At 51.4% G+C, this 23,479-nt stretch overlaps 9 protein-coding genes across 9 annotated transcripts; 5 read left to right on the forward strand and 4 right to left on the reverse strand.

Annotated features, from left to right (window-relative positions):
- Positions 1 to 46: 46 nt before the first annotated feature.
- BJX68DRAFT_241416 (uncharacterized protein) lies at positions 47 to 2,033 on the forward strand. Its single transcript, XM_071040832.1, has one exon. The coding sequence runs from the start codon at positions 146 to 148 to the stop codon at positions 1,604 to 1,606; it is 1,461 nt and encodes a 486-aa protein (XP_070896943.1). The 5' UTR covers positions 47 to 145; the 3' UTR covers positions 1,607 to 2,033.
- Positions 2,034 to 2,044: 11 nt separating this feature from the next.
- BJX68DRAFT_241418 (uncharacterized protein) lies at positions 2,045 to 3,965 on the reverse strand. Its single transcript, XM_071040833.1, has one exon. It carries the CDS (start codon positions 3,904 to 3,906, stop codon positions 2,203 to 2,205), a length of 1,704 nt encoding a protein of 567 aa, XP_070896944.1. The 5' UTR covers positions 3,907 to 3,965; the 3' UTR covers positions 2,045 to 2,202.
- Positions 3,966 to 4,788: 823 nt separating this feature from the next.
- BJX68DRAFT_128949 (GTP cyclohydrolase I) lies at positions 4,789 to 6,551 on the reverse strand. Its single transcript, XM_071036260.1, has 4 exons — positions 6,048 to 6,551; positions 5,856 to 5,989; positions 5,492 to 5,796; positions 4,789 to 5,434 (listed from the first exon to the last, which is right to left on the reverse strand). Exons 1-4 carry the CDS (start codon positions 6,308 to 6,310, stop codon positions 5,132 to 5,134), a joined length of 1,005 nt encoding a protein of 334 aa, XP_070896945.1. The 5' UTR covers positions 6,311 to 6,551; the 3' UTR covers positions 4,789 to 5,131.
- A 184-nt stretch (positions 6,552 to 6,735) lies between these two features.
- BJX68DRAFT_241421 (WD repeat RBAP46/RBAP48/MSI1 family protein) lies at positions 6,736 to 8,814 on the reverse strand. The gene is made up of 6 exons (XM_071040834.1): positions 8,680 to 8,814; positions 8,562 to 8,624; positions 8,395 to 8,500; positions 7,876 to 8,337; positions 7,338 to 7,823; positions 6,736 to 7,269 (listed from the first exon to the last, which is right to left on the reverse strand). Exons 1-6 carry the CDS (start codon positions 8,696 to 8,698, stop codon positions 7,095 to 7,097), a joined length of 1,311 nt encoding a protein of 436 aa, XP_070896946.1. The 5' UTR covers positions 8,699 to 8,814; the 3' UTR covers positions 6,736 to 7,094.
- A 159-nt stretch (positions 8,815 to 8,973) lies between these two features.
- On the forward strand, positions 8,974 to 13,897 carry BJX68DRAFT_128988 (chromatin-binding exonuclease XRN1). The gene is made up of 2 exons (XM_071036261.1): positions 8,974 to 10,983; positions 11,039 to 13,897. The coding sequence occupies exons 1-2, from the start codon at positions 9,285 to 9,287 to the stop codon at positions 13,561 to 13,563; spliced, it is 4,224 nt and encodes a 1,407-aa protein (XP_070896947.1). The 5' UTR covers positions 8,974 to 9,284; the 3' UTR covers positions 13,564 to 13,897.
- Positions 13,728 to 15,470, forward strand: BJX68DRAFT_129006 (uncharacterized protein). The gene is made up of 4 exons (XM_071036263.1): positions 13,728 to 14,219; positions 14,289 to 14,366; positions 14,425 to 14,939; positions 14,995 to 15,470. The coding sequence occupies exons 1-4, from the start codon at positions 13,892 to 13,894 to the stop codon at positions 15,040 to 15,042; spliced, it is 969 nt and encodes a 322-aa protein (XP_070896948.1). The 5' UTR covers positions 13,728 to 13,891; the 3' UTR covers positions 15,043 to 15,470.
- A 197-nt stretch (positions 15,471 to 15,667) lies between these two features.
- On the reverse strand, positions 15,668 to 18,890 carry BJX68DRAFT_128993 (snoRNA-binding rRNA-processing protein PWP2). The gene is made up of 5 exons (XM_071036262.1): positions 18,829 to 18,890; positions 18,638 to 18,750; positions 18,078 to 18,573; positions 17,783 to 18,030; positions 15,668 to 17,732 (listed from the first exon to the last, which is right to left on the reverse strand). Exons 1-5 carry the CDS (start codon positions 18,844 to 18,846, stop codon positions 15,899 to 15,901), a joined length of 2,709 nt encoding a protein of 902 aa, XP_070896949.1. The 5' UTR covers positions 18,847 to 18,890; the 3' UTR covers positions 15,668 to 15,898.
- A 174-nt stretch (positions 18,891 to 19,064) lies between these two features.
- On the forward strand, positions 19,065 to 21,245 carry aspC (septin CDC12). The gene is made up of 7 exons (XM_071040835.1): positions 19,065 to 19,351; positions 19,416 to 19,429; positions 19,500 to 19,542; positions 19,597 to 19,759; positions 19,818 to 20,128; positions 20,197 to 20,705; positions 20,762 to 21,245. The coding sequence occupies exons 1-7, from the start codon at positions 19,307 to 19,309 to the stop codon at positions 20,829 to 20,831; spliced, it is 1,155 nt and encodes a 384-aa protein (XP_070896950.1). The 5' UTR covers positions 19,065 to 19,306; the 3' UTR covers positions 20,832 to 21,245.
- Positions 21,246 to 21,509: 264 nt separating this feature from the next.
- Positions 21,510 to 22,739, forward strand: BJX68DRAFT_256595 (WD40 repeat domain-containing protein; the record flags this gene model as incomplete). Its single annotated transcript, XM_071043203.1, has 4 exons — positions 21,510 to 21,567; positions 21,621 to 21,959; positions 22,027 to 22,626; positions 22,717 to 22,739. 4 exons carry the CDS (start codon positions 21,510 to 21,512, stop codon positions 22,737 to 22,739), a joined length of 1,020 nt encoding a protein of 339 aa, XP_070896951.1.
- Positions 22,740 to 23,479: the final 740 nt, after the last annotated feature.

The raw sequence follows: 23,479 nt of genomic DNA on the forward strand, positions 1-23,479 counted from the left end.
TGGGGCGATTTCCCAACAGCTTCAAGAAGATTCCAACTCTCTTCATCAGCAACGCCCTTCAAGATTCACAAATCTCGCTTTTATCATCAAGATCACTGTACATTCGCCGACGCACCCGTCGATTGTCAGGATAAAATCATACGCAATGGCAGGCGAGGAAGATCCCAACCGCAACAAGCAGACTCCTTCCTCGCCTGAGCGCTCTCGGCAGTGGCCTGACGATGAGAATCCGTTTGTCGCTTTCCGCCGATTTGCCGATGAACAGATATCTTCGATGCTACAGTCGGTAATGGGGCTCCCCTCCATCTCAACGCACCCGCAGCCCGATCGATGGACCATCTTCGCCGACGAACAGAGTTACCGAGACGCGCAAATGCGCCAACGGCAGCGTCAGGACTACAACAATAACAACAACGGGAGTGAGAACGGAGATGCCTCGGAATCCAGAACTCAGGAACGCTCGTCAACACAGGATAACAGCTTCCCGCTGGGTCCCTCTCGATCGCGCTGGTCAGGACCAGAGAACCTCTTCGACATTGACATGTTCTTCGATTCCTTCTTCGACCGCTTCTGGCTCGATGATCACGTCTCGTCTCGCTTCTTCCAGCCATACCACCGTCCTCTTTTTTCTAGCATGATGAGTGCCGATTCACCGGCGTGGCCGGTCAACTATCTCATGTTCAGTCCATATTCGCCTCTACACCTGGAACGCCAGGCGCGTTATCAGTCTCAGCGTGACCGTGGGGTCTTTTCGTCTATCATGTCGTCCATGAGTTCTTCGTCTGAATTTGACTCTGAAGAGCCGAGGTGGAGGGAAGCTTTTGAGGACCTGTTGCGGCTTGAGAACGGAAAGCCTATGCTAGATCGCGAACCGAATGCCGTTGTCAAGCCGGAATCAGGGAAGGACTGGCTACAAGGACTGGTGAAACGGGGCAGCTTGGGTGACCACTGGAAGTATGCTGCTGGATCAGACAGTCAGCCCTGGTCCAGGATAACATTGGAGCGTGCGGACCGCGGTAAAGAAACTGATCGCGCCTTGCCGGAGGGAGAGAAATCTGATACGTCTGTCACGAAGGAAACGGAATACCAGCCTTTGACTGAGCTGGATCTTTACGACCGCTTTCTTGCAGACATCGAAGCTCGCGAGCGCGACTTCTTCGGTGACTTTCACCACAGCCCTCTCTTACGCTTCCTCCTGGAGGACCGCCGCAGAGGCCGGGACGCTATTCTTCCCTCAGAGAAGGAGCATGGAGACGAAGATACAGAGACCTGGTTGGAGCTCGTCTCTGGTGGGAACAGGCATTCTGTCCCCGAGCCTCCTAAGGAGCTGACTCCCTCATCGGCTCCTGCTGTAGAAGCTCCTCCAGCTATCTCCCCGGCGGAGAAGACTTACGTGGTCTCGACCCAAATTAGCACAGACCGTGTACGCCTCCCCGATGGGTCTATCCAGACAAAGACCGTAAAAACCAAGCGGTTCTCGGACGGCCGCGAGGAAACGAACGAGTCCACCGAGGTTGTCAACCCGCCTCAGCGCGACCAGCACTCTAATGATCAGCAAGGTTCTACTCCTGACCAGAAGAACAACAGCTGGTTCTGGAAAGACTGAGCGCAGCATGTTAACGTCCGTTGTTTGAACTACCTCCTATGTTTATATTTCTTGCGGTTTAGCGTGGATTTCTGGGTGTTGGTGTTTGTTTAATCAATTTTTTTGTCCAATGATCGTGTCCATACTCTATGACTGCTATACTTCTCATATGCATGCTTTCTCTCATCTTTACTCCGTCAGAATGCCGATTTCATAGCAAGACGTCTTAAACGACCGTTGAACTAGCCAGTATCATTTGTATTTGCTTCTCTTACATTTACCAGTGTACCACTGCATTTCATGGGGTGGCTAATGGCAAGTCGAATGTGATATCTACAAGGTAGCAGATCTTAACAAACCTTGGCTATCATCCTTGATAGCTCCCAAGGCCTGCAAGTTCACTCATTGCGGCGCTAATTGCTGTATTTGCTCCATAAACAGTTAAAAGACTTTGTACACGTACAGGGTATGATGCATTCGTCCTCCATAAATCTCATCCACGTTCAGGCAAAAGGTAAAGACATGATGTGGTTTTCCAGATCCTAGCCAAAAGCCAACCAAGGCCAGGTTACAGGTCAGGTGGCACCGTCCTAAAGCAAAAGTTAGGTTTTGAATGACTAATCCAATTTGCAAGCGGCCTTGAGGTTATTGACCGAGTTCTTCAGCTCAAGCGCAATCTTCATCTCCTCGTCCCAGGGACTATGGTGGCGATCACATGCAGTAAACATCTTTTCCTGAGCGTGAATGAAGATGCGCTGGTACATGTCCTTCAGGTCGAGGCGTCTTCTCTGTGCCTCGCAGAGAATAAGTTGATCGGGGCGAAGTAGCTTTGCTGTCCGATCTTTGCCGTATCCCTCGTATTGCAGGGAGCCCACCTCGGCAAGTGGCACTCCGAAGATTTCCTCGTCGTTCATGTTCTGTTCGGGAAGAAGGTTGTACCGCCATCGAACGAATGCCTTGAGAAGCTCCATGTCGTCCTTCAATGCCTCTCCGTTCAGGACCTTGTAGCAGAATGTGAGGCTAGGCTGAGCCATGATAAGACGTCTCTGGCCGCCGGTAGGGTTACTACGCTTCACCTTCACATACATGTCCAGGCGGATGATGAAGAAGATTGCTCCAAAGAGATCCAGATCCCGCCAGAGATTTTTGTTTTGAATGGTCCAAAGGCGCCGCTTCGTGTCTGGAATGTCCATCAGGAGCCATAGCTTTAGGAGGGCAGGCTTGAACCTGTGAGGAATATTGTAACCAGCAGCGTCAAGAGCTTTCATGATGTAGTAGACAGTGTGGTCGCGGTGTCTCACCATCTGCAGCCAGCGAAACGATGCAGAATATGCAACGAGACTGTCATTGGCGCACATGACAGTGCCCTCGGGAAGTTCAGTGTGCGCGGCAGGCCGGGTATACCACAGCTTCTGATAACAGCGCCACGGGAAGACGTAGGAAGCTGTGCGCAGTCTAGACTGGGTTTGTAATTTGATAATGCGTGGCAGGTATTTGACGACAAAAGCACGGAATGACCTCGACACGGCCTGTAGACTCATAACATCATGGACTCGAAGGTGACCTGTGACATGCAAGGCGATCTCGGGATGGTCAAGAAGTGAAAGGAGGATGTTGAACTTGTGATACGAAAGCATAGGGTCCTGGGTCCTGACGGCGATGGGCTGCTGCTGGACGTTCCAGCGCGGACCTGGGGGTTCAACATCTATCATAGTCCGGACCACGTCTTCGACGCCATCAGTGTTTCCAGTCCCGTACTCCTCGTGTATGGGCTCGGTCTTCAGTTTCGGAATATCTTGGAAGCCTTGAGTATGACTGATCTCAGGGAGATGCACGAAATGTCCGTGGGCCCGCTGGCCTGCATCAGGATCAGGTTTCAACGCCCATCCGTACGGATTATTCACGTAACCGTGGCCGTTTACGCCTGGAATTCTGGTTGGTGCTTCCATGAAACCATGTTGGTTGAGTGCATTTCCAGTATATGGCCCGAGATTCTGGGGATGAGGCGCCAGAGGTCCATAGTAACCCTGAGCTTGATGCATATTGTGCGGATAACCACCGAAATTGTGAGCAGGAGCTGGTGCCGGATAAGTTCGCACCCGGTTCATATCCAAAGCGGTTGCAGGGCGTTGAAAAACAGGAATTGGGTTGGTGTGTCCTTCGTATGGTAAGCCAGGGAACGGTCCAGCGAATGCGCCAGCTTGATTATTGAAAGCCGCGGCTTGAACATGGGGAACAGTAACACCGTCCCTGGTGAATTGGAGCAACGCCGGGGCCCTCCGTGGGTTGACATTCTCTTGAGGAACATGAAGTGTATTCATGGGAAGAACATTCTGTGGAGCAATCCCAGCTATAAGCTGCTGTCGGACAAGATGTTCACGCAGGTTCTGTGGATTATGGTTCAAGACAGTTTGCTGATAATGCGTTGGAGTTTGAGCATGTAGCATGACTGGTTGGCGGTGACCTTGATGAGGTGCTCCAGCTCCAACACCGTTGGCTGCATTGTGTTCTCTTTTTATGACCCTTTGTCTCGTAGGTCTGACAGTCCCAGGATGGTCGATTGCAGGGACATTCTGACCATCACCTGGAGTCGCCATGTGAAGCAGAGAACGGGCAACATCCATCTCACGAGTGTTAGGATGAGCCATTTCGGAAGGCAGTAGGTCCAGAAAAAGATGAAAGTGGATGGGCGAGAGGTGAATTAAAAGGCAGATTCGAGATAGGTAGTGGTCAAACACCAAGGAAGACCAGAGGTGAAAGGTTATGAAAACAGATAAAAGAGGGGAGAAACGAGTAGAATAAGGCATTTCCAAGATTAGAGTAAAAATTGCTTGAGAAGGGGAAATTTTGAATGTTTTCATTCACCTATGGTGACGAAATAATTCGCGCTATCACTCTCAAACAAAACAAGGAGAAGGGGAAGAAATGACTAGACTCTACCAGCTAGATGCCATATTCATCGAATCGATGGTGGCCAGAAGATACATTCAGATGTTTCTGCTTATATATGATATATCATCTAGATTATCCAATATCTAGCTAAAGTCAAGTTTTATACAGCACAAGAGAGCTGAGATCATGTTGATGAACGAACCACAGCACTTAGGACGGAGATCAAGGACATTCATCGCGTACGTAGAGAGGCGAAATAATGCAACCTGATACTCCGGCACCCCGTTTCGTTCTATTGTCTGTTCGACGGCTCAAAGATAGATGAATATCGTTCCGGACTTTTGACCGTTCTAAGTAGACATCGGTACTTAAATCTATGCGAGTAGTAATATATGCGAAATAGAAAAAGTTAGATAACACGCAAGGGCATGAAACGAAAGTGTCAGGATGAGAAAGACTTGACCTGTTCGTTCCATGAAAAAAAGAGACTGCCAACACCCGGTCCTATTGAACATAACCTGTTGAGAGGTACCCGCCAAAACTCCAGAAAAAAGAATCATGAATACCAGCCACTGTTAAAATGAGGGGTAACAAATCGAGAGAGAAAAGGAAGGCGTAGATGTGTACAAGTCGTTGAGTTGAGCTGGGTTTGAACTACTTTCTGTTCAGAAGCGTAAGGAATTCCTCTCGGGTTTTCGCGCTGGAGCGCATGCAGCCAAGCATGCAGCTGGTGGTTGTCGTGCTACTAGTCTTTTGAACGCCGCGCATCACCATGCAGAGATGGGAGGATTCCATGACGACGCCGACGCCTCTGGGCTTAAGGACTTCAGAGATGGCGAGAGCGACCTGTTTGGTTAGGCGCTCTTGTACCTGGAGTCGGCGAGAGAACATTTCGGCAAGGCGGGCAAGCTTGGAAAGGCCAAGGACGCGGCGATCGGGGATATATCCAATGTGCATCTAGGAGGATAATCGATTAGAACGGAGCAAAGTCTAGCGGTTCGGAGGGGCTTTTACCTTTCCGGTAAAGGGAACCATATGGTGCTCGCACAGTGAGAAGACATCGATATCCTTGACAATGACCAGCTCATCGTGATCCTCATGGAAGACGGCGCCATTGACCAGATCCCTAACGTTCTCCTCGTAACCCTTAGTGAAGTAGAGCATTGCTTTCGCATACCGCTCAGGCGTTCCCCTAAGACCCTCCCTCTCTGGATCTTCCCCGATACATTCAAGAATGGTCCTCACAGCTCCTGAAAGCTTCTTAATGCGCTCCTCATTTTCTTCTGGCGAAGACTCCAATCGTGCGCGAGTGCCAGGGCCTATCCACGAGATCGACGTTAGCCGAGAGAGCGTGCAACGAGCTCGAGAAAGAACTTACAGGGCCAGCTGAGTCCATCAAAGTCGATCGGCGGGTTCAAGGTATACGGGCTGTCTGGACGGCTGACAGTTGCGGTGGGGGTTAGCGCACCGGCGTCATCTCTCGGATCGCGGGCTGGATCATTCAGCGTGGGCCTGTAACCGTGCCGCGTTAGTCAAGCACATAAGAAGACAAGGCTCAGAGACCGCATACTTTGTAACCACGGAGCTCCGGCGGCGAGGGCTGTCGTAGCTGCTAGCATGATCAGCCGCTGGCGCGTCTGACTCGGGTAGGTCAAACTCCGCGGGAATGCGAGGAGCGAAAGATGACCGGATCGAAGTTTGAACACTTTCTCGCTCACGCGCGTCTCGAGAGGCAACAGACGTATTATTCAAAGGAGAGCCGCCGTTCAGGAGATGAGAAGGTATCACCGACTTGGGCTTTGGACCTGTGGGAGGAGGAGATCCGGAACCCATAGCTATTTCTTACTATGGCGGGGGAGAAGACTGGGATGTGGGGTTTTGTAGGAAACTGGATGAGGAAATAAGAAGATGGTAGGACTGGATTGATCAATAGGCGACTGAAATAATAGAATATAAAGATGAGAAATGAGATTAGGACATGGCTTGAGTCATTTTGGGTTTGTCGGAATTTTTTTTTGCTTCTAACGAGAGGGGAAAAAAAGACACCACTAGTATGACGGGCTGAAGGCGATTCTTTTCGGAGTCTGGGACCCCTCCGAACACGCCGCACATGGGGTTGACTTGCATCAGTTTGTTCACCGCCTGCGATCACGGCCACTCAGTGCATTGCAATGTTTAATCTTCCAAGAGTTCTAGAATAAGTGTTCGCATCTGCATTATGCGGGCTAATGGGACCTAGTATCTCAATAGCCAATCCACGAGTGTCAATTATTGGAGGCCGGAAGAGCAAGAAAACGGCGTGATTGCATCGTTAACTCCGAGAACGGGCGCTTAAGTTGCCCTCTCGAATTTACTGTATCAGTGATGGAGTGTAAGAGATTCTGCTACTAGTACTAAAACTAGCTTAAATTTCTTCAAAGCGGCTTGAAATTGTAAGAGACGATGAAGATTGTATCCGAGTAGTTGATTTCACCGAGTGAGGTTTGGTATTATGATGTGCTTCTCACAGTGGAAAGTGATGGGAAGGTAAAAGGGCCATGAGATATTCCACCAGAAATCATATTTCTGCAAGGCAAGTTTGAACGAGAAAAGATTCTTCGCCGGACGCTAGATTAAATCAAGGCTCCAACTCCTCGGTCGGCACATCTTCCATATCCTTACCCACGATTGCATCGGCAACCTTCCATACTTGCAGAAGATTGTCCTCTGCGGCAGAGCAGAGTACCCAGGGGTCATTGAGGTTCCAGCTGAAGTCAGAGATACGATTGGTGTGACCACCGTGCATGAACAGACTGTTGAAGTGTCAGTGTGAGAAGTTGGTCTAGAGGGTTTCGGAAGGATAGGAAGAAAGATCACGTACAGCTCAGGTGGCCCATCCTGGGCATCTTCAGGGCTTTGCTCTTCGCCCGCCCGGCTGAGGTCCCAGAACATGATCTTGCGATCATAGCTTGCGCTGGCCAGCACGGCTTCCTCAAACGGATGCCACGAGATTGATGTGACAGAGTCGGTGTGATTTTCGAGAGTATGGAGCTTGGTGTTCAGGTTACGTAGATCCCATAAGCCGATGGTCTTATCAGCAGAACCAGTGGCTAGGACGGTCTCAGCGGCAGGGTTGAAAGCAAGAGCATTGATAGCGTCACGATGTTGGCCTGTGGCCGATGCCGCTGAGCGATTGTTGTCCGGCATCCGCGTGTCCAGAATTTGTAAAGTGATATCATCAGACACAGTTCCAATAAGGGATGAGTGAAGAGGATGGTGCTGAACGTCATTGACAATGGACTGATGGTGGGTATAGGTTCGGACGGGCTTCAGGGCCTTGTTGCTTTTGGTGTATGTGTTGAGATCCCTTCCAAGTGTTAGCAGTAGCCCAGGACAAGGAATATACCACAAGTAATTACCAGAGGCGCACAGTCTTGTCCTCGCTTCCTGTAGCCAGGTGACCTGCAACATGTGGACTCCAGCTGAGACCGAACCCTTCCCGCTCATGGCCAAGCAGCTCCATCTCGGGGTTCACTGTTCCTGTGGGGAGACTGGGGTGTTTTGAGCGGTCCCAGACCATGACTCTCCCATCCGTACACATCGTGGCAATTATGTTGGGGTTCTGTGGTTGATAGCGTGCCTTGTTGACCTCGCCCTTGTGGTCGATCTTCTGCACAATGTTGAACTTGATCTCCATAGGAGCTTTCTTGGAGCTGCCGCCATAACCGCCGATCTCTCCACGTTCCTCATCATAGTCATCGGGATTAGGAGCATTAGGGTTAGGTAACTGGATTTGAGCGATCTGAAGATAGTTTTGTGCGTCGCTGGACGTGTGAGTACCGAGGAGCAGGCGGTGGGTTGAGTATGGTTTGTCTGGGACTCTGTGATGGAGGGGTTAGAGCTAGGTCTATCGCCGCAACTAAGGGAGCGTCGCGTACTCTTGCTTGTCAGGCAACCATTGTGTTGTAAGAGTCGGCCACTCTAATGCCGTGCTGAGGATCATGTCGTAAAGGAACGGAGCGTTCTTTTTCCATGTTTTGTATTCTGGTCAATGCGTGTCAGCCTAGATTTTGGGTAGTCCCATAGATATCATGAGATGAAATACCTTCGTTAATGATCTTCTCCTCGGTGCGCTCCTCCTCTTGCTCCTCCTGCTCTTCAATGAAACCTAGTAGAAGTTAGAGAATTGGCCGCGCGCAACGGTTTTGAGATGATAAGCGCACCGTCATCATAGGGTTCCATATTTAGGGTTGTGTCTTGATCGATTATCGAATGACCGAAGGAGCAAAAAGGCGACGCTGTTGTATAACACAGGTTCGGCGGAGAGAGCTCTGTGGTTTGCGGATGGAGCTTCTTTTCAGAAACGCGAGATCTTGTCGCAGCGCGTTAATGGGCGTCAGGGGAGCTAAACCCAATTAGACTTAAAAGGGCTTGGTAGAGCTATACCTAACTTGGATTCCGCCTTAAGCCTCCACCCGTCCAGTTCTCGGTTTGAGCCCGAGGCGGTCTCAGCCACCTGGAGTGAATCATCTTCCCAATAGCTCCCCTCTACCTCAAGGCTGCTTCATCTTCCTTTTTCTTTGCTCTTCTAGTTTACTTACTGCTTGGAATCATCGTTCCTTATTTTGTATTATACTCTCACGCTCCCTGAGTATCCAGAGTTGTTTTTTGGGCCCGCGGTCTCCGAATAGTTTTGCCTTCGAAGCTTGAGTTTCTTCATTGGGGTTACTGACGACGACTACGACGGTCACGACACACCACGAGAATCGCACTTATTCGCTTGCGCTTTCACTACGATATCGAATCTCTTAATTTCCTTTGATTCGCCATGGGTGTCCCAAAATTCTTCCGCTGGCTGAGCGAGCGGTATCCTACGATCTCTATGCTGATCGCAGAGAACCGGATACCAGAGTTCGACAACCTATATCTCGACATGAACGGCATTATTCATAACTGTACACACAAAGACAGCGACTCCCCTACCTTCCGATTGACCGAAGATAAGATGTTCATAGCCATCTTCAACTATATCGAGCATTTGTATGGCAAGATCAAGCCCAAGAAGCTTTTCTTCATGGCGGTGGATGGTGTTGCGCCACGCGCCAAAATGAATCAGCAGCGCGCGAGACGATTCCGAACGGCCCTGGATGCTGAAGTGGCGAGAGAGAAAGCGATTGCCCAAGGGGTTGAAATGCCAAAGGAAGATCCATTCGACAGCAACTGCATCACTCCTGGAACGGAGTTTATGGCGAAGCTTACAGAACAGCTGAAATATTTCATCAGCAAGAAGATTTCCGAGGATAAGGACTGGCAAGGGGTGGAAATTGTACTTTCAGGGCACGAAGTACCTGGTGAGGGTGAACACAAGATCATGGAATATATCCGACACGCGAAGGCGCAACCTGGATACGATCCCAATGTCCGCCACTGTTTGTATGGACTTGACGCCGACTTGATCATGTTGGGTCTATTGAGCCACGACCCGCACTTTGCCCTTCTCCGTGAGGAGGTGACCTTTGGCCGCCAGGTGCAGAAAAAGCCAAAGGAGCTCGAGCATCAGAATTTCTTCCTTTTACATTTGTCCATGGTTCGAGAATACCTGGAATTGGAGTTCCAGGAGCTGGAGCAAGAAGGGATTCTGAGCTTCCATTATGAGTTTGAGCGTGTGATCGACGACTTCATCTTGATGGCTTTCTTTGTTGGAAACGACTTTTTGCCCAATTTGCCCAACCTTCATATTAATGAAGGTGCGTTGTCGTTGATGTTCAAGGTCTACAAGGAGGTGTTGCCGAAGATGGGTGGCTATATCAATGAGGAAGGTGTTATCAACCTGGAACGGCTTGGTATGCTTCTGGATGGATTAAGCCACGTGGAGTACCGCTTCTTCGAGGCTGAGAACTCGGATGCGGCATGGATTCGTGCAAAGCAAAATGGTGCGGAAGAAGATGGGGAGGCCGACGCGAAGCCAAAGACATTTACAATCACACCGGACCAGAAAACTATTCTGAAGTCGGTCAAGAAGTTTGTTCTGAATCGACCTGGAAAGGCGGCAGACTCGAAACCTCTTGATTTCCCACCGACACTCCCTGCTAGGGACCGCAAGTTTGTCGAGCAGCTCGCGGGTGACCTTCGACTGCCCTGGTCGACAGTCGCGAATGACGATGGGGACCGATTCATTCGTGTCGAGTTTCCTGCGAATGAAGATGATGACAGCGAGGAGGAAGAAGACGAAGAGGCTTCTATGGCTGTGCAGCGCATTATCCGCAGATATGAGAACGCAAAAGTTCAAGAGTTATCTGCCGAAGAGGCCCAAGCAGCGGCTCAGAAGAAGTACGACGAGAAGTTTCAGGATTGGAAGGACAAATACTATATGAACAAGTTCGGCTGGGGCTTGGACAACCACGAGGAAATGAGGAAACTGACCGAAAACTATGTGCAAGGCCTTCAATGGGTTCTGTACTACTATTACAGAGGAATTGCCTCTTGGCCATGGTTCTTCAGCTCACACTACGCACCAATGATATCCGGTAAGTTTGGTGGTTGTGGACATGTATATTTCCCGTTTTTCTGACTGCGATCTAGATGTGAAGAAGGGCTTGAAGGCGGACGTAAACTTTCGCCTCGGGCGACCTTTCAGACCCTATGAACAGCTTATGGGTGTGCTTCCCGACCGTAGCAAAAAGACCGTGCCCAAGGCGTATCACGACTTGATGACTTCGCCGGATTCTCCCATTATTGACTTCTATCCGCGTGATTTCGAGTTAGATATGAACGGCAAGAAGATGGAATGGGAGGCGGTTGTCAAGATTCCGTTTATCGACGAGCGCCGCCTTCTCGATGCGCTTGCCACAAGAGAGCACCTCTTGACACCCGAAGAAAAGGCGCGCAACGGCTTTGGCGTAAGCCTGAAATTCACCTACTCGCCTGACACGCAGTATATCTATCCTTCTTCCTTCCCAGGAGTTTTCCCGGATCTTCCCAACTGCCACTGTGTGCAAAACGTTTTTGACCTCCCCACCATGGAAGGCTTGGAACCGTACGTTGGGCTGATGGAAGGAGTACACATTGGCGCTTCCGCTCTCGCAGGTTTCCCAAGTCTGAAAACATTGCCGCATGTCGGCCAATTGGGATTCCATGGTGTTTGTGTCTTTCAGCAAGAGAGCCGCAATGAAAGCATGGTGGTCACGATTCTTGACCCTGGAAGCAGATCGTCTACTGAGCTGGCGAAGCAGAAGCTTGGCCAGCGTGTTTTTGTCGGCTATCCATTTTTGCAAGAAGCACTCGTCATCCGCGTGTCTGACGAACTATTTGACTACACTCTCCCGGAAGGGGAGCAACACGCTCTTGCGACTCCCCATTCGGACGTGCAGATTGAGCAGTGGAAGAAGAAAGCTGACAAGATTGAGGGGACTTACAGCCGGAGATTTGGTATGATCATCGGCCCTGTCGAGGCGATGGTGCATGTTCAGCTGCTGAAAGGTCTCATCAAGACTGATGAAGGAGCCACGGTCAAAGAATTTGCAGATATTCCTGGACAGGAAACGGATTACGCTCTGCAGCTCGTTGTCGACGAAGTCATCAACCCTGATGAGCGCTTCATCGAACGCGATGCTCTGCCAATTGAAAAGGAGTTCCCAGAGGGCTCGCGAGCCTTTTTCCTGGGCGATTTCAACTACGGCAGGCCAGTCCATATCACCGGCCATGAAGATGGCAAAGTGACTGGTTTGATTGCCTCCATCAAGGGTCGAGAGCCCGACTTTGGAAGAGAGCGTGCCAAGAACGCCGAGGCGCTCAGCCCTTATATGCCATCCTTTGCGATTGCGCGCAACTTGCGCTTGAATCCGCTGGTCCTCGCCAAGATCACTTCTTCATTCTCTGTGGACGTTGAAGGCTTCCGAGTCAATCTAGGTCTCAATCTCAAGTTCGAGGCCAAGAAGCAGAAAGTCCTTGGATATTCTCGGCGTGGAGATTCCGGCTGGGAGTTTAGTGCAAAGGCCGTCGGTCTGCTGCAGCAGTACATGATCAAGTTTCCCGAGTTCATTGCGGGTATCCAGCGTAACCCTCAAAACGATCGTTACACGCCAACCGATTTCTACCCACCAGACATTGCACTCCAAAAGATCAGCGAAATCAAGGCTTGGCTCAAGGAAATCGAAGCCAAGAGCTTTGAAAGGGTTCCGCTCGAGGCAGAACAACTTGATTCGGATGTTGTCAAGCTGATTGAACAAGACGCCGACCAACTCTTGCAGAGCCAGCCGGCTATGGAGGCGAAGAAAATGCGGGGCGTCCCGCGCAGTGCTCTTCTTCGGCCATCCGACGTTGAGCAGCGACTTGGTAACCAGACCTTCAAGCTAGGTGATCGTGTTGTATACGCCCAGGACTCTGGAAAAGTTCCCATCGCTACCCGAGGAACTGTAGTTGGGCTTACTAGAACTCCAAGAGCTACTCTACTTGACGTTGTCTTCGATGTCGCCTTCATGAGCGGCACAACCCTCGGCGATCGATGCTCTCCGTTCCGTGGACAAACTGTGCTCGCATCGTCTGTCCTCAACGTGTCGTACAGGCAACTGACTGCTAGTACGAGAGCCGCAGTGAGTCAGAAGCAACAAAATCAACCATCTCCCTTGACGGTAACTGGATACGGTGCTCCTATGGGAGCAGGCGGTGGCGGCCAGTTGAAAGAGGCTGCCACCCCGCCACCACTCAGAGGATCGTTCCGTGGTGCACTGTCTGGGAGAGGCCGCGGGCAGGGGGCACAGAACGGCACTACAACACTGCCTTTCAGACCGCAAGCCAACGGTGGCCGGGGCCAACACAACGATTTAGACGGCTCATCTCGTGGCAGAGGCCGAGGTGGCCGCGGAAGCGCGGCGCGCGGACGAGGCGGGTACACGGCGGTTGACAGCGATCCTGACTCCGGCATCGTCCAAAACAACCCCAACTTCCGACCCAAGAACTATTCGCAAGTTCCACCACCTCAGTTCCAGCCGCGCGGACGCGGTCGAGGCAACGGGCGCGGCGGTGACCGAGGAAACGGATTCCGGGGTCGTGGTAACCGTGGAAGAGGCGCCGCCGGTGCCGCTCCTGGAAGTGCTGGAAATGCGTGATCATCATTACATACAAGGAGCATTTGGGGGATTCCATAGATTGTTTGGGCTAGACGGCATACTGTATATTACCGTGGTCCTGTAAAGTTACGTGGAGGCAACGTTGGGCTAAGCAATTCAAGAAATCCTCACCCCACCTTTCCCCGCATCTCCATCATCGCGGCTTCACTCCGAGATTTGCATACCTCCTCCAGGCGCTGGAAAATTATCCGTCGGCTGAATAACCGACCTCTCGATTATCCATAATATTCTCCCCAATTGTACTTTCCTTTCCATCTGAACCCTTTCTGAACCGCCCCTCTATCATTTGCTCACACCACACATCAATATGCCCGCAACAATTCCCTCCTTCGACTCCCTAACCCTCGACCCCTCGGGCCCGCCAGGAAACGCCTGGGGCCTTTTCGGCGCAGGCAACGAACTCGGGATGCTTAACCTCCTAACCCCAGAACTCGTTCGGAAAGCAGCTGCCGAAGAAATCCGCGAGGGAATTCGCATTTCTCTAGATTTACCCCTCAATCGCCTCAGCCATCCGAGTTTCGGACGCAAGCCGTTTACCCAGGAGCTTGTGAATAAGGCGCCGAGGATTGTTAATGATGATATCCTTACGTTTAATACACAGACGAGTAGTCAGTGGGATGGGTTTCGGCATTATGGTTAGTGTTTTATGGTATCTGATGGGGATAGGGAACCGGATGTAGTTGACGGGGGCATGTTTATGACAGGGAACCAGACGCATGGGTGTTACTTCAATGGACATTCGCTAGATGAGTTGAAAGAGTCGAGAGTTCTTGGAATCGACGGTTCGTGTTCTCCCCAGGACAAAAGACAATCCATCAAGCCTGCTAACAAACACCCCAGCCTGGTCCAACGCAGGCGGCATCGTCGGCCGCGGCCTCCTAATCGACTACGCAACCTGGGCAGATGCAAACTCCATCCCCCTTACTCCCTTCACAAGCGCCACAATCCCGCTCTCCTCTCTCCAAACCATCCTCAGCGAAACCAACACGACCCCACGCCCAGGCGACATTCTCTTCGTGCGCACTGGCTTCACCCGCGCCTACAACGCCCTCTCCGCCGACGAAGAAGCGGCCCTCGCTTGTCGGCCGACCCCCGACTTCGCGGGCGTCGAGAACGGTGAGCGCACGCTGCGCTGGCTGTGGGAGAACCAGTTCGCGGCGATTGCGAGCGATTCGCCGAGTTTTGAACCGGCGCCGCTGGTTCGGGAGGGCGTTCCGCCAGAGCAGACGCTGCATCAGTGGTGTTTGAGTGGGTGGGGTATGGCAATAGGGGAATACATGCAGTTGGAGGAATTGGCGGACAAGTGTAGGGAAAGGAAGAGGTGGACGTTTTTTTTGAGTAGTGTGCCGTTAAAGGTTTGTTCCTCATCTTTTGTTCTGTCCTAATCCGAGTGCTGATAAAGTGGAATAGGTTCCTGGAGGCGTAGCGAGCCCGCCGAACGCGGTCGCTATACTTTAGATACCAGATGGCAAACTACGAAGGAAAGAGCTTTATTGTCCTATTCTTCAAAGCTATCGGGGGAGCTATTTGACAACCAAAACCTGTTTACAGATGAAGACGCAGAGGAGACTTTGATTCCAACCAGATGGATCGGAATCTCTGTAGAGTCATTTTGAACTCGCTTCTCATTCAATTTCCCCTCGCACTTTTGTTTTCGATATTTTCCTTCACCTGTTTACGTTTCGCACAGCGCCGGGGCGTCATTTTCGGTTCGGGTCGGGCATGCACATCCCGGCATAACGTTTCATGGGGGTCTCAGCCCAATAGCCGCCACATCAGCCCTATCCCAACACAACATCGCTTCAGAGTTGACCCTAGCAGTATCATCAAATCTCATCTCGCGTCCTCCTAATAAGAACCTTCGCTTAGAAGTTAGGAATAATCTGCTCCCCATTCCGAATATCCATCGACCGTCTACCAAAGGTCCACGCAATGTCAGGCTATGCAGGGATTCTTCTCAGTCGAAGACTCCCAGAAGGGCTATCTTGCTGGTTTTCACTGAGGTGGCGAATTCGAACTCAGCGCACAGGCGAGGCCTTTCACATGTACAGGGAATGTTAATATAACAAGCCTGCCTCCAGGAAGCATGCTCGAATTAGTTGGAAAGTATTGGTTGGAAGTAGCCGTGTATCAAGATTATGTACATTTCTATAACTTTTAATTGTCCCAGTCATCTTTCAAGGTATATGGCAACACTGTAATCACAACGCCAGACGCAAATGCAAGGTCACAGAAACGGCGAGAACATGAAATGTCGGGCGACAAACAGTAGGCAAGGATACAAAGGAGAATATACAGATCAACCTGCGCGCAATCATTCAAGGCCATGCCATTCGCCCTCTGAGTCGTCGTCGGCATCATTCGTCTTCTCTTCGCCGTTTCCTATGGCAGCCACATCACTGGTTTCTACCAATCTCGGGAAGGCAGGTGCCTTCTTATCAGCCAGCACGGGTTTTGCGAGAAGGTAGTTGAGACTGTAGAAATTCTTTTCGGAAAGGCGTTTGAGGTTCTCGTTGATCTCGTCAAGAGCGCGCTGAACGGCACGAAGCTCGGGGCCCAATGTGCCTGCGTTGTCCTTGAAGTACCTGCCATGGCTACTCAACAGGGATTCAATCCACAAGAGGTTGAATTCGAGATGGGGTGTTTCGTCGCACGAGTGGGCAATGAACCGAAGTAAGCGAGGAAGATACACGGTCGGTACGGAGCGAACAACATGGGCGATGTCTGAGGGAGGAATAGATTCGTGGACGGCACGGATGAGCTTCGACTCATTTAGTCGGAAGGCCATGACTAGTGCCTTCAAGAATGTGTCGTCGTTGTCACTTTCGCCGGTTGCAAGCGCTTTCTTTGCGCCTTCGACCGTAGCGAGAATTGTGGCGGGTGTAATGTCAATGTCAAGGTCGAATGGGTCAAATATAAATTCCGTGTCCAGGCTGTAGATGAGAAGCCCTTCCGTGGAAGCTGCGCAGAATGACCGCCCAGTAGAGGAGAAGTCTACACAGCTGACACGCACTTCCGGCCGGGTGGTTCGAGAGCCGGCATCACCACGCTTTGCACCAGGAAGAGAACGGTCGATGCGCTCCTCACGGTCTGATGCTTCTCCAGTTTCATCCAAAAGGCCGAGAGCACCCGCTTCGGTCATGTCACGACTGTTCAGGTATTCTAGTGTACCATCCAGCGATGTGTTCACGGATACCGTGTATTTCTTGACCAGGCAGCCCGACTGCACATCGTACAGACAGATGTATTTACTGTTACCAGCTGCAAGAATACAGGAACCATCGGCACTGTATGTGATGCAGTGGAAGGACTTTGTCCCCGCAGCATTGGCGGCAGTAGTGCGATCCGTGATTTTGCGTCCTCCAGAAACGTCACGGCGACCATCAATACCAGCAACTTGCACGGCATCAGCTACCGACCAGAAGGTCAGTTGGCCATCGAGGGAGGATGCTGCGATCTGTTTCCCATCGGGTCGGAATGCAACGCTCAGGATGTCAGAAGTAAGCTGCAATGGCTCACTAGTTTGAGTGCGTCCGAAGATGCTCCAGACGCGGACAGTACGGTCCCAGCTGCCGCTAACCAGATGGTTTCCATCGGCGGCGAATGCCAATGCCGAAACGGGACCCTCGTGACCAGACAGTTGGTCAAGAAGTTGTCCGGTTTGGACCGACCACACGTGAATATCAAATGAGTCCGGAGATCCCGCACAAATGACCTCTCCACTAGGGTCAACTGCGAGGGAGGAGAACGAGAGTCGAGATGGGGCGGTAAATGTTCGGAAGTTCCGGTAACGAATGAGATCCCAGGCTCTTACAGAGCCGTCCAAAGATGCTGTAAACAAAACATTGCCCTTTTTCGAGAACTGACAAGCAGTCACTCCACTCGAGTGTTCCGTGAATGTGACAAGGCAGAAGCCGGACTTGACGTCCCAGACTTTGACCTTGCCATCGTCGGCAGCCGTCACGATCCTTTGGCCATCGGGAGAGTAGGCAAGCGCATTCATCGAATCTAAGTGTCCTTGTTGCTTCAGGATGTACGACTCTGATTGCCATTCCCAAACTAGCAATTGGCCATATTTCGAAGATCCGAAGGCCAACCACTCTCCGGATTTGTTAATCGCAACGACGTCGATATTACTTTGTGAGACACTGCGAACTAATTAGTGTCACTGGCAGTGACCGGAAGATAAGCGACTGACCTTAGGAGATGGATAGTGTTAAATTCTGGCAAGTCATACAGGCCGAACAGCCCGTTTGAGAAACCGACGACGAGCAAGTTGGAGGGAGCGTGGAATGCGGCGCACTTGACCGTGGCATGCGGCTGCTGGAAAAATTCTTTCTTGACGATTCGCCATCGCGGCTCATCTACATCTTCCATTGTGTCCGGATCCTTCTTGGAGACATACTCCCACTTCAAGAGTGTGCAGTCTCTACTGACAGTGTAAATCTATTTGGGTTAGGAGAATAGTTCCGAATGAGCATTGAGGGACATACAATCTCTTGGTCGCCGGAGAAAAACGCTGCCTTCACTCCCTGTCGATGCCCGGAAAGTGTAGTAGGCTCGAAACCGTCCTCAGGATTAAGACTCCACACCCGCGACGTCATGTCTTTCGAAGCGGTTAACAGGAACCGGGAATCACTGGACCACTCAATGTGCTCGACTTCGTCAAAGTGACCTGCAAGATCTCGATGCAGGACAAACGGGGCGAAATCGATTTCTCCGTCCGTACCGACGCTAGGGGTTTCCGGGGTATGCCATAATTGCAGCCGGCGTCCCACTCCTACGGCAAAATGACGACCATCTGGGGAGAATTTCAGGGCAGAGATGCGCCCCTTGAACGAAAAATTGTAAATCTGGACACGGCGGTGAAAGTTGGTCAAAATTGCGCGGCCATGTTCGTCGACGGAGAGGAGGATATTGCCTCGAGGAGTAAGGTCTAAACGGTGGATATTTGTTCGATGCGCAAAAGGCAGGGTATAGGAAATGTTGCTGCAGGAGTATCCGATTAGAACCAAGTGGTTAGAGAAGAGACGGCAGTTAAGGAGATACATACTTGACCAGATCAAAAACTGTGACCTTGTTGCCGACCGGGGATATCAAGCAATTCCCATCTGGTGTGAAGAGAAGGTTTCCTTTGCGATATACCGTACCGAGGAGGTTTGAGAACTAAGCTTCCTGTTAGCATCATTGGAGTCTCGGAGACAAATTCGAGGTCCCAATCTGGGCGCGGCCTTCGGAGCTCACCTTGAAATCGGTCTTCATTTTCAACAGCCAAATCGTCTCCCTCAGCGTTCGCAGTTCCCTCTCATGCTTGGATCTTCACAAAAAAAGTCGGCCTCCCGCGATAAGAGCTCGGATCAACTTCTTTCCCCGGCTCCGAAAACTTAGTCTCGAAGCGCACTAGCGTTAAGGCCTCAGGAATCAAGATCCCCGAAAAACGTGACTTGGGGGTTCTCTGGAATCTTGGGATTCAGGGGCAGCAGGAGCCGAACTAAACTGAACCAGGCACAACCAAGAAGCGGGCGAACTGCTGTTGTCCTCTTGTCTTCTAATCTTCTCTCGACGACCATCCTCCGCTCCGACTTGTTCACCACTTGAAGGGTTTCTCCTCTTTCATCCCTTTCTCAATTCTCCCTTCTCCTTCCAAAGAAACCCCCCGGGTTGCTTTATCGGAACCCGACCGATCGTCTTCTAGCTCCCTCTCAATCAACCCCTTATCATCATGGCTCCCATCAACGAGACAGCTTCGCCAATTGGCATTGCCAACGTGAGTTTGGACTTGAGGATGCAACATATTTGAGCAATGCTAATTATGAATTATTTCTCAACAGCTCCCAAACCAGCGGTATGTACTATGCGAGCATTTGGCATTTGGATACACTGAGTCGGCGGGTGGTCTAACGAATATGCTTTAGACACAAGATTGTTGCTAAGCGGGGAGCGGCTTTCACTATCATGGTGCGTCGGGACGATCATTCCACGATTGAGAGCATTGGATTAATTCGACATTAGGTTGCTGGAGAGTCTGGGCTCGGAAAGACCACGTTTATCAACACCCTATTTTCCACCACCATCAAGAACTACGCCGACCACAAGCGCCGCCACCAGAAGCAGGTGGACCGGACTGTTGAGATTGAAATCACCAAGGCTGAATTGGAGGAGAAGTTCTTCAAAGGTTTATATTGGATTGACGCCCGAGAAATGAGCTTCGACTAACCGATTCCGCTCTATAGTCCGCTTGACTGTGATCGATACCCCCGGATTCGGTGACTACGTCAACAACCGCGATTCCTGGCAACCGATTATTGAGTTCCTCGACGACCAGCATGAGTCTTACATGCTGCAAGAGCAGCAGCCCCGCCGTACAGACAAGATCGATATGCGTGTGCACGCCTGCTTGTACTTCATCCGCCCCACCGGACACACTCTTAAGCCTCTGGACATTGAGGTCATGAAGCGCCTGAGCTCCCGTGTCAACCTTATCCCTGTTATCGCCAAGGCCGATACTCTCAGCCCCGCTGATCTGCTTCGTTACAAACAGAGGGTGAGGCAACCTTTTTGCACAGTCCTTCTCCTCGAGCGTGTAACTAACCGCGCGACCCTTTGAAATAGGTCCAAGCTGTCATCGAAGCCCAGGGAATCAAGATCTACACGCCCCCCGTCGAGGAGGACGACGAGACCGCCGCCACCCACGCCCGCAGTCTCATGGCTGCCATGCCTTTTGCTGTGATCGGTTCCGAGAAGGATGTTAAGACCAACGATGGCCGTGTCGTCAAAGGCCGCCAATATGCTTGGGGTGTTGCCGAAGTCGAGGACGAGGAGCACTGCGACTTCAAGAAGCTGCGGTCAATCCTTATCCGCACCCACATGTTGGATCTCATCCACACAACTGAGGAGCAGCACTATGAGGCATACCGCGCACAACAGATGGAGACTCGGAAATTTGGCGAGGCCCGTCCCAGAAAGCTGGACAACCCCAAGTTCAAGGAAGAAGAGGAGAACCTGCGCAAGCGGTTCACCGAACAGGTCAAGGTCGAGGAATCGCGATTCCGACAGTGGGAGCAGAAGCTTATTGCAGAGCGGGATCGCCTCAACAAGGATCTGGAGGCTACCCATGCGGCGTATGTCCCTACATTTCCAAAATCTTTACAAACTCATCAAGCTAACTTGCGAATAGAATCAAAGCTCTCGAGCAAGAAATCGAGGGGCTTCAGGGCTCATCCACCCGGAGCCACGGCCGTCGTTAAGCATATTTTCATGCCACTGGAGGCAGGCGGCAGTGGTTGTCACGGACGGAAAAAGCAGAAGTGTGCATTCATCTCGACTAATATGGCTTTACTCTCGATTACCCCTTCATGGTTTTTTTTCCTTTTATCCTTATTCATCTTTTGACCTTCTCCGTGACTATTTCGGATTGCGTTTAGCTCAGAAGCTCACCATCCATATCGGGGCTTCCCGTCCGGTCTGGCTAGGCCTGTGTTCTGAATTTGCTTGCTGGTAGCTAGCGATGGTTTCTACGTCCTTGATAATAACCCTCTTGTATCCGTATCATCTCAATACAGATTTAATCCTCGTGCCCTGGGAGAAATATATTTGCCCTCTCGTTGGGGCTTAGAACCTGCTCTACGGTGATGAAGTTCCGCCAACTTTATACAATCAGGTGAACTGCTCGTTTTAACATAATTGTTACTCTGACGAAGCGTATATTTTGCGTGTTTGGATTTGATGCTCTAGGCCGCATGTACACACAGCCTTGCGGTAAGTAGAGTCGGCGGTGAACTTTTTCTCCGCCTTCGGATGGCTTTGTTATCCCAAGACCCTCCCAAAGCCTCGGCCGTAACAAGTTTCATGCTCCGGTAGCCTGCGATCTCTGGGTGCTGCGGCTAGATCGTCAACTTTTTGCCTTTCTCTTCGATAACCTGCCAATGACTGCGGCTGGGAAATTCCCGTCGCAGTTGGCTCACACCCTCAGGACACATAATGGTACGCCGCTCTCACTGCGCCCTTGAGCTTCCCCATTCTGATCCACGTCGCAGGGCCTGTGAATGCCGTGACCTTCTCCGGAGGCCCTGGAACATATATCCTTACCGGCTCGACTGATCGCGCCATCCACCTCTCTCGTGCAATCCCAAACAGCAACAATGCGTCCGCCGTCGAGACGACGTCACCGATCCAGAAATACGAGGCACATGGGTACTCGGTGCTAGACATTGCTGTTGCGTCTGATAATTCGCGATTTGCAAGTGTTGGTGGGGATCGCCAGGTGTTTCTGTGGGATGTTGAACAGGGTATTACCACGAGACGCTGGGGTGGACATAATGCGAGGGTGGAAGCTGTACAGTTTGCCGGAGAGGACGACGCGGTGGTTGTCTCGGGTACGTATTTCAAATCTAGGATCTTGCGATCTTGAAGCGTGTCGACTGACTCTCCTTGCGTGTTCAGGTAGCGCAGATACGACCATCAACCTCTGGGACGGCCGATCGAACTCCCATAAGCCGATTCAGACTCTCACCGAGGCCAGTGACACGGTCTCCTCATTGCACGTCAATATGGCTACGTACTCTATCGCCAGCGGAAGTTATGACGGTCGTGTGAGGGTCTACGATATCCGTATGGGTCGAACAACGGTCGATGTTCTTGGGCACCCGGTTACCAGCGTCCGATGCTCGACGGACGGGAACGCGCTTCTGATATCTACGCTAGACAGCCGAATTCGCATGCTAGATCGGGATGACGGAAAGCTATTGAACGCTTTCGGCCAAGAAGACAGCTCCAAGCCTCCATCAATCACAGGGAAAAGAGCGGCCACTTATCGCAACACGGAACTGCGCATCCGATCCGTGTTCGCGAAAGCTGACGCGGTCGTCTTGAGCGGAAGTGAATCCAACAAAGATGAGCCCTACAGCCAAGCGCATGTGTTCGCCTGGGACGTATTGAGTGGAGAAGTCATCGCGGCGATCCCGGCCGGCGAGAGGGTCAAGGCTGTGAGTTCCGTGGCGTGGAATGAGAAAGGGAAATGCTGGGCGAGTGGCTGCTCCGATGGTATGTATTTTCTTTTTCCGACATTCCAGACTCGTTCAAGACGACGAACGTACGTACTTGGTTGGATGGATGCTTACTGCGGCGCTGCAGGAACCGTCAAAGTCTATCTGTAAAAACATCCGCGAGATAAGGCTCAGACGCTTCGAGGCTGGCTGTGCCCACCGCCGGTGTGCCTCCATATCTCATCCGCAACCGAAATAATGCCGAGCGTGCATTCCAATTGCACATATAAATGCGCCAGCTGAGAATCCTGTGCAGATCCTCCATCCTTCGACGCGGTCAAAAAAATGAGGCTATGGCGGCAAATCAAGAATGTACGCGGCCTCCCGACCACACGCTCTCGCTCGGATAACCATGTGCGCAGCCGTCAGTCCAGCATTCCGACTCGCTTATCCCACATCATCGAGACCTGTCAAATCACTTGGGTCCAATATGAGTGATTTTACATCCTGCCTCTCGGATACGTCAGCTCCCCAAACCAAATAATCGCGCAAGTCACCAGTCACGACTCGCCTGTCAGCAGGCCACACTGAGTAAGGCCTAGAGGCCCAGGCACGACACACACCCACCATCACCAGCAACGACACGACCGGGATTCCTGACCTCCAGAAGCTGAAACAAACTTCGTGGCTCAATCTTCCATCTCGTCACAACCCTGTTCTCCACATCGAGGCTGAGAGGAGGCGCCGTTCCTTCGGTACTTGGCGGGTGGCCCTTTGCCCTATCACTGGCTCTGGCCCTCAGCTCTCGGGTTACACAAATGCACAGGCTAATGACGAACATGAGTTCGTGAGCTGAATGTATGAGTTCATTCTATTCCTTACGGCAGAAGCAACTACTGTACATCTGCGAG

Source organism: Aspergillus pseudodeflectus, assembly GCF_044049435.1.
Source record: "Aspergillus pseudodeflectus strain CBS 756.74 chromosome Unknown BJX68scaffold_34, whole genome shotgun sequence".
NCBI lineage: Eukaryota > Fungi > Ascomycota > Eurotiomycetes > Eurotiales > Aspergillaceae > Aspergillus > Aspergillus pseudodeflectus.

What these genes read in the sequence shown, in the direction of transcription:
- BJX68DRAFT_241416 (XM_071040832.1), top strand. Translation starts at nt 146, where the DNA reads ATGGCAGGCGAGGAAGATCCCAACCGCAACAAGCAGACTCCTTCCTCG.
- BJX68DRAFT_241418 (XM_071040833.1), bottom strand. Translation starts at nt 3,906, where the DNA reads ATGAATACACTTCATGTTCCTCAAGAGAATGTCAACCCACGGAGGGCC.
- BJX68DRAFT_128949 (XM_071036260.1), bottom strand. Translation starts at nt 6,310, where the DNA reads ATGGGTTCCGGATCTCCTCCTCCCACAGGTCCAAAGCCCAAGTCGGTG. An exon ending in TGATGGACTCAGCTGGCCCT is followed by an intron (nt 5,797 to 5,855) that starts GTAAGTTCTTTC and finishes TCTCGTGGATAG; the next exon opens with GCCCTGGCACTCGCGCACGA. An exon ending in TGGTTCCCTTTACCGGAAAG is followed by an intron (nt 5,435 to 5,491) that starts GTAAAAGCCCCT and finishes TTATCCTCCTAG; the next exon opens with ATGCACATTGGATATATCCC.
- BJX68DRAFT_241421 (XM_071040834.1), bottom strand. An exon ending in TGGTTGCCTGACAAGCAAGA is followed by an intron (nt 8,338 to 8,394) that starts GTACGCGACGCT and finishes CCTCCATCACAG; the next exon opens with AGTCCCAGACAAACCATACT. An exon ending in CAGGATGGGCCACCTGAGCT is followed by an intron (nt 7,270 to 7,337) that starts GTACGTGATCTT and finishes ACACTTCAACAG; the next exon opens with TCTGTTCATGCACGGTGGTC.
- BJX68DRAFT_128988 (XM_071036261.1), top strand. Translation starts at nt 9,285, where the DNA reads ATGGGTGTCCCAAAATTCTTCCGCTGGCTGAGCGAGCGGTATCCTACG. An exon ending in CTACGCACCAATGATATCCG is followed by an intron (nt 10,984 to 11,038) that starts GTAAGTTTGGTG and finishes ACTGCGATCTAG; the next exon opens with ATGTGAAGAAGGGCTTGAAG.
- BJX68DRAFT_129006 (XM_071036263.1), top strand. Translation starts at nt 13,892, where the DNA reads ATGCCCGCAACAATTCCCTCCTTCGACTCCCTAACCCTCGACCCCTCG. An exon ending in GGATGGGTTTCGGCATTATG is followed by an intron (nt 14,220 to 14,288) that starts GTTAGTGTTTTA and finishes TGTTTATGACAG; the next exon opens with GGAACCAGACGCATGGGTGT. An exon ending in TGAGTAGTGTGCCGTTAAAG is followed by an intron (nt 14,940 to 14,994) that starts GTTTGTTCCTCA and finishes AAAGTGGAATAG; the next exon opens with GTTCCTGGAGGCGTAGCGAG.
- BJX68DRAFT_128993 (XM_071036262.1), bottom strand. An exon ending in ACAGTTTTTGATCTGGTCAA is followed by an intron (nt 18,574 to 18,637) that starts GTATGTATCTCC and finishes ATACTCCTGCAG; the next exon opens with CAACATTTCCTATACCCTGC. An exon ending in AACACTATCCATCTCCTAAG is followed by an intron (nt 17,733 to 17,782) that starts GTCAGTCGCTTA and finishes ATTAGTTCGCAG; the next exon opens with TGTCTCACAAAGTAATATCG.
- aspC (XM_071040835.1), top strand. Translation starts at nt 19,307, where the DNA reads ATGGCTCCCATCAACGAGACAGCTTCGCCAATTGGCATTGCCAAC. An exon ending in GAGCGGCTTTCACTATCATG is followed by an intron (nt 19,543 to 19,596) that starts GTGCGTCGGGAC and finishes ATTCGACATTAG; the next exon opens with GTTGCTGGAGAGTCTGGGCT. An exon ending in CTGGAGGCTACCCATGCGGC is followed by an intron (nt 20,706 to 20,761) that starts GTATGTCCCTAC and finishes ACTTGCGAATAG; the next exon opens with AATCAAAGCTCTCGAGCAAG.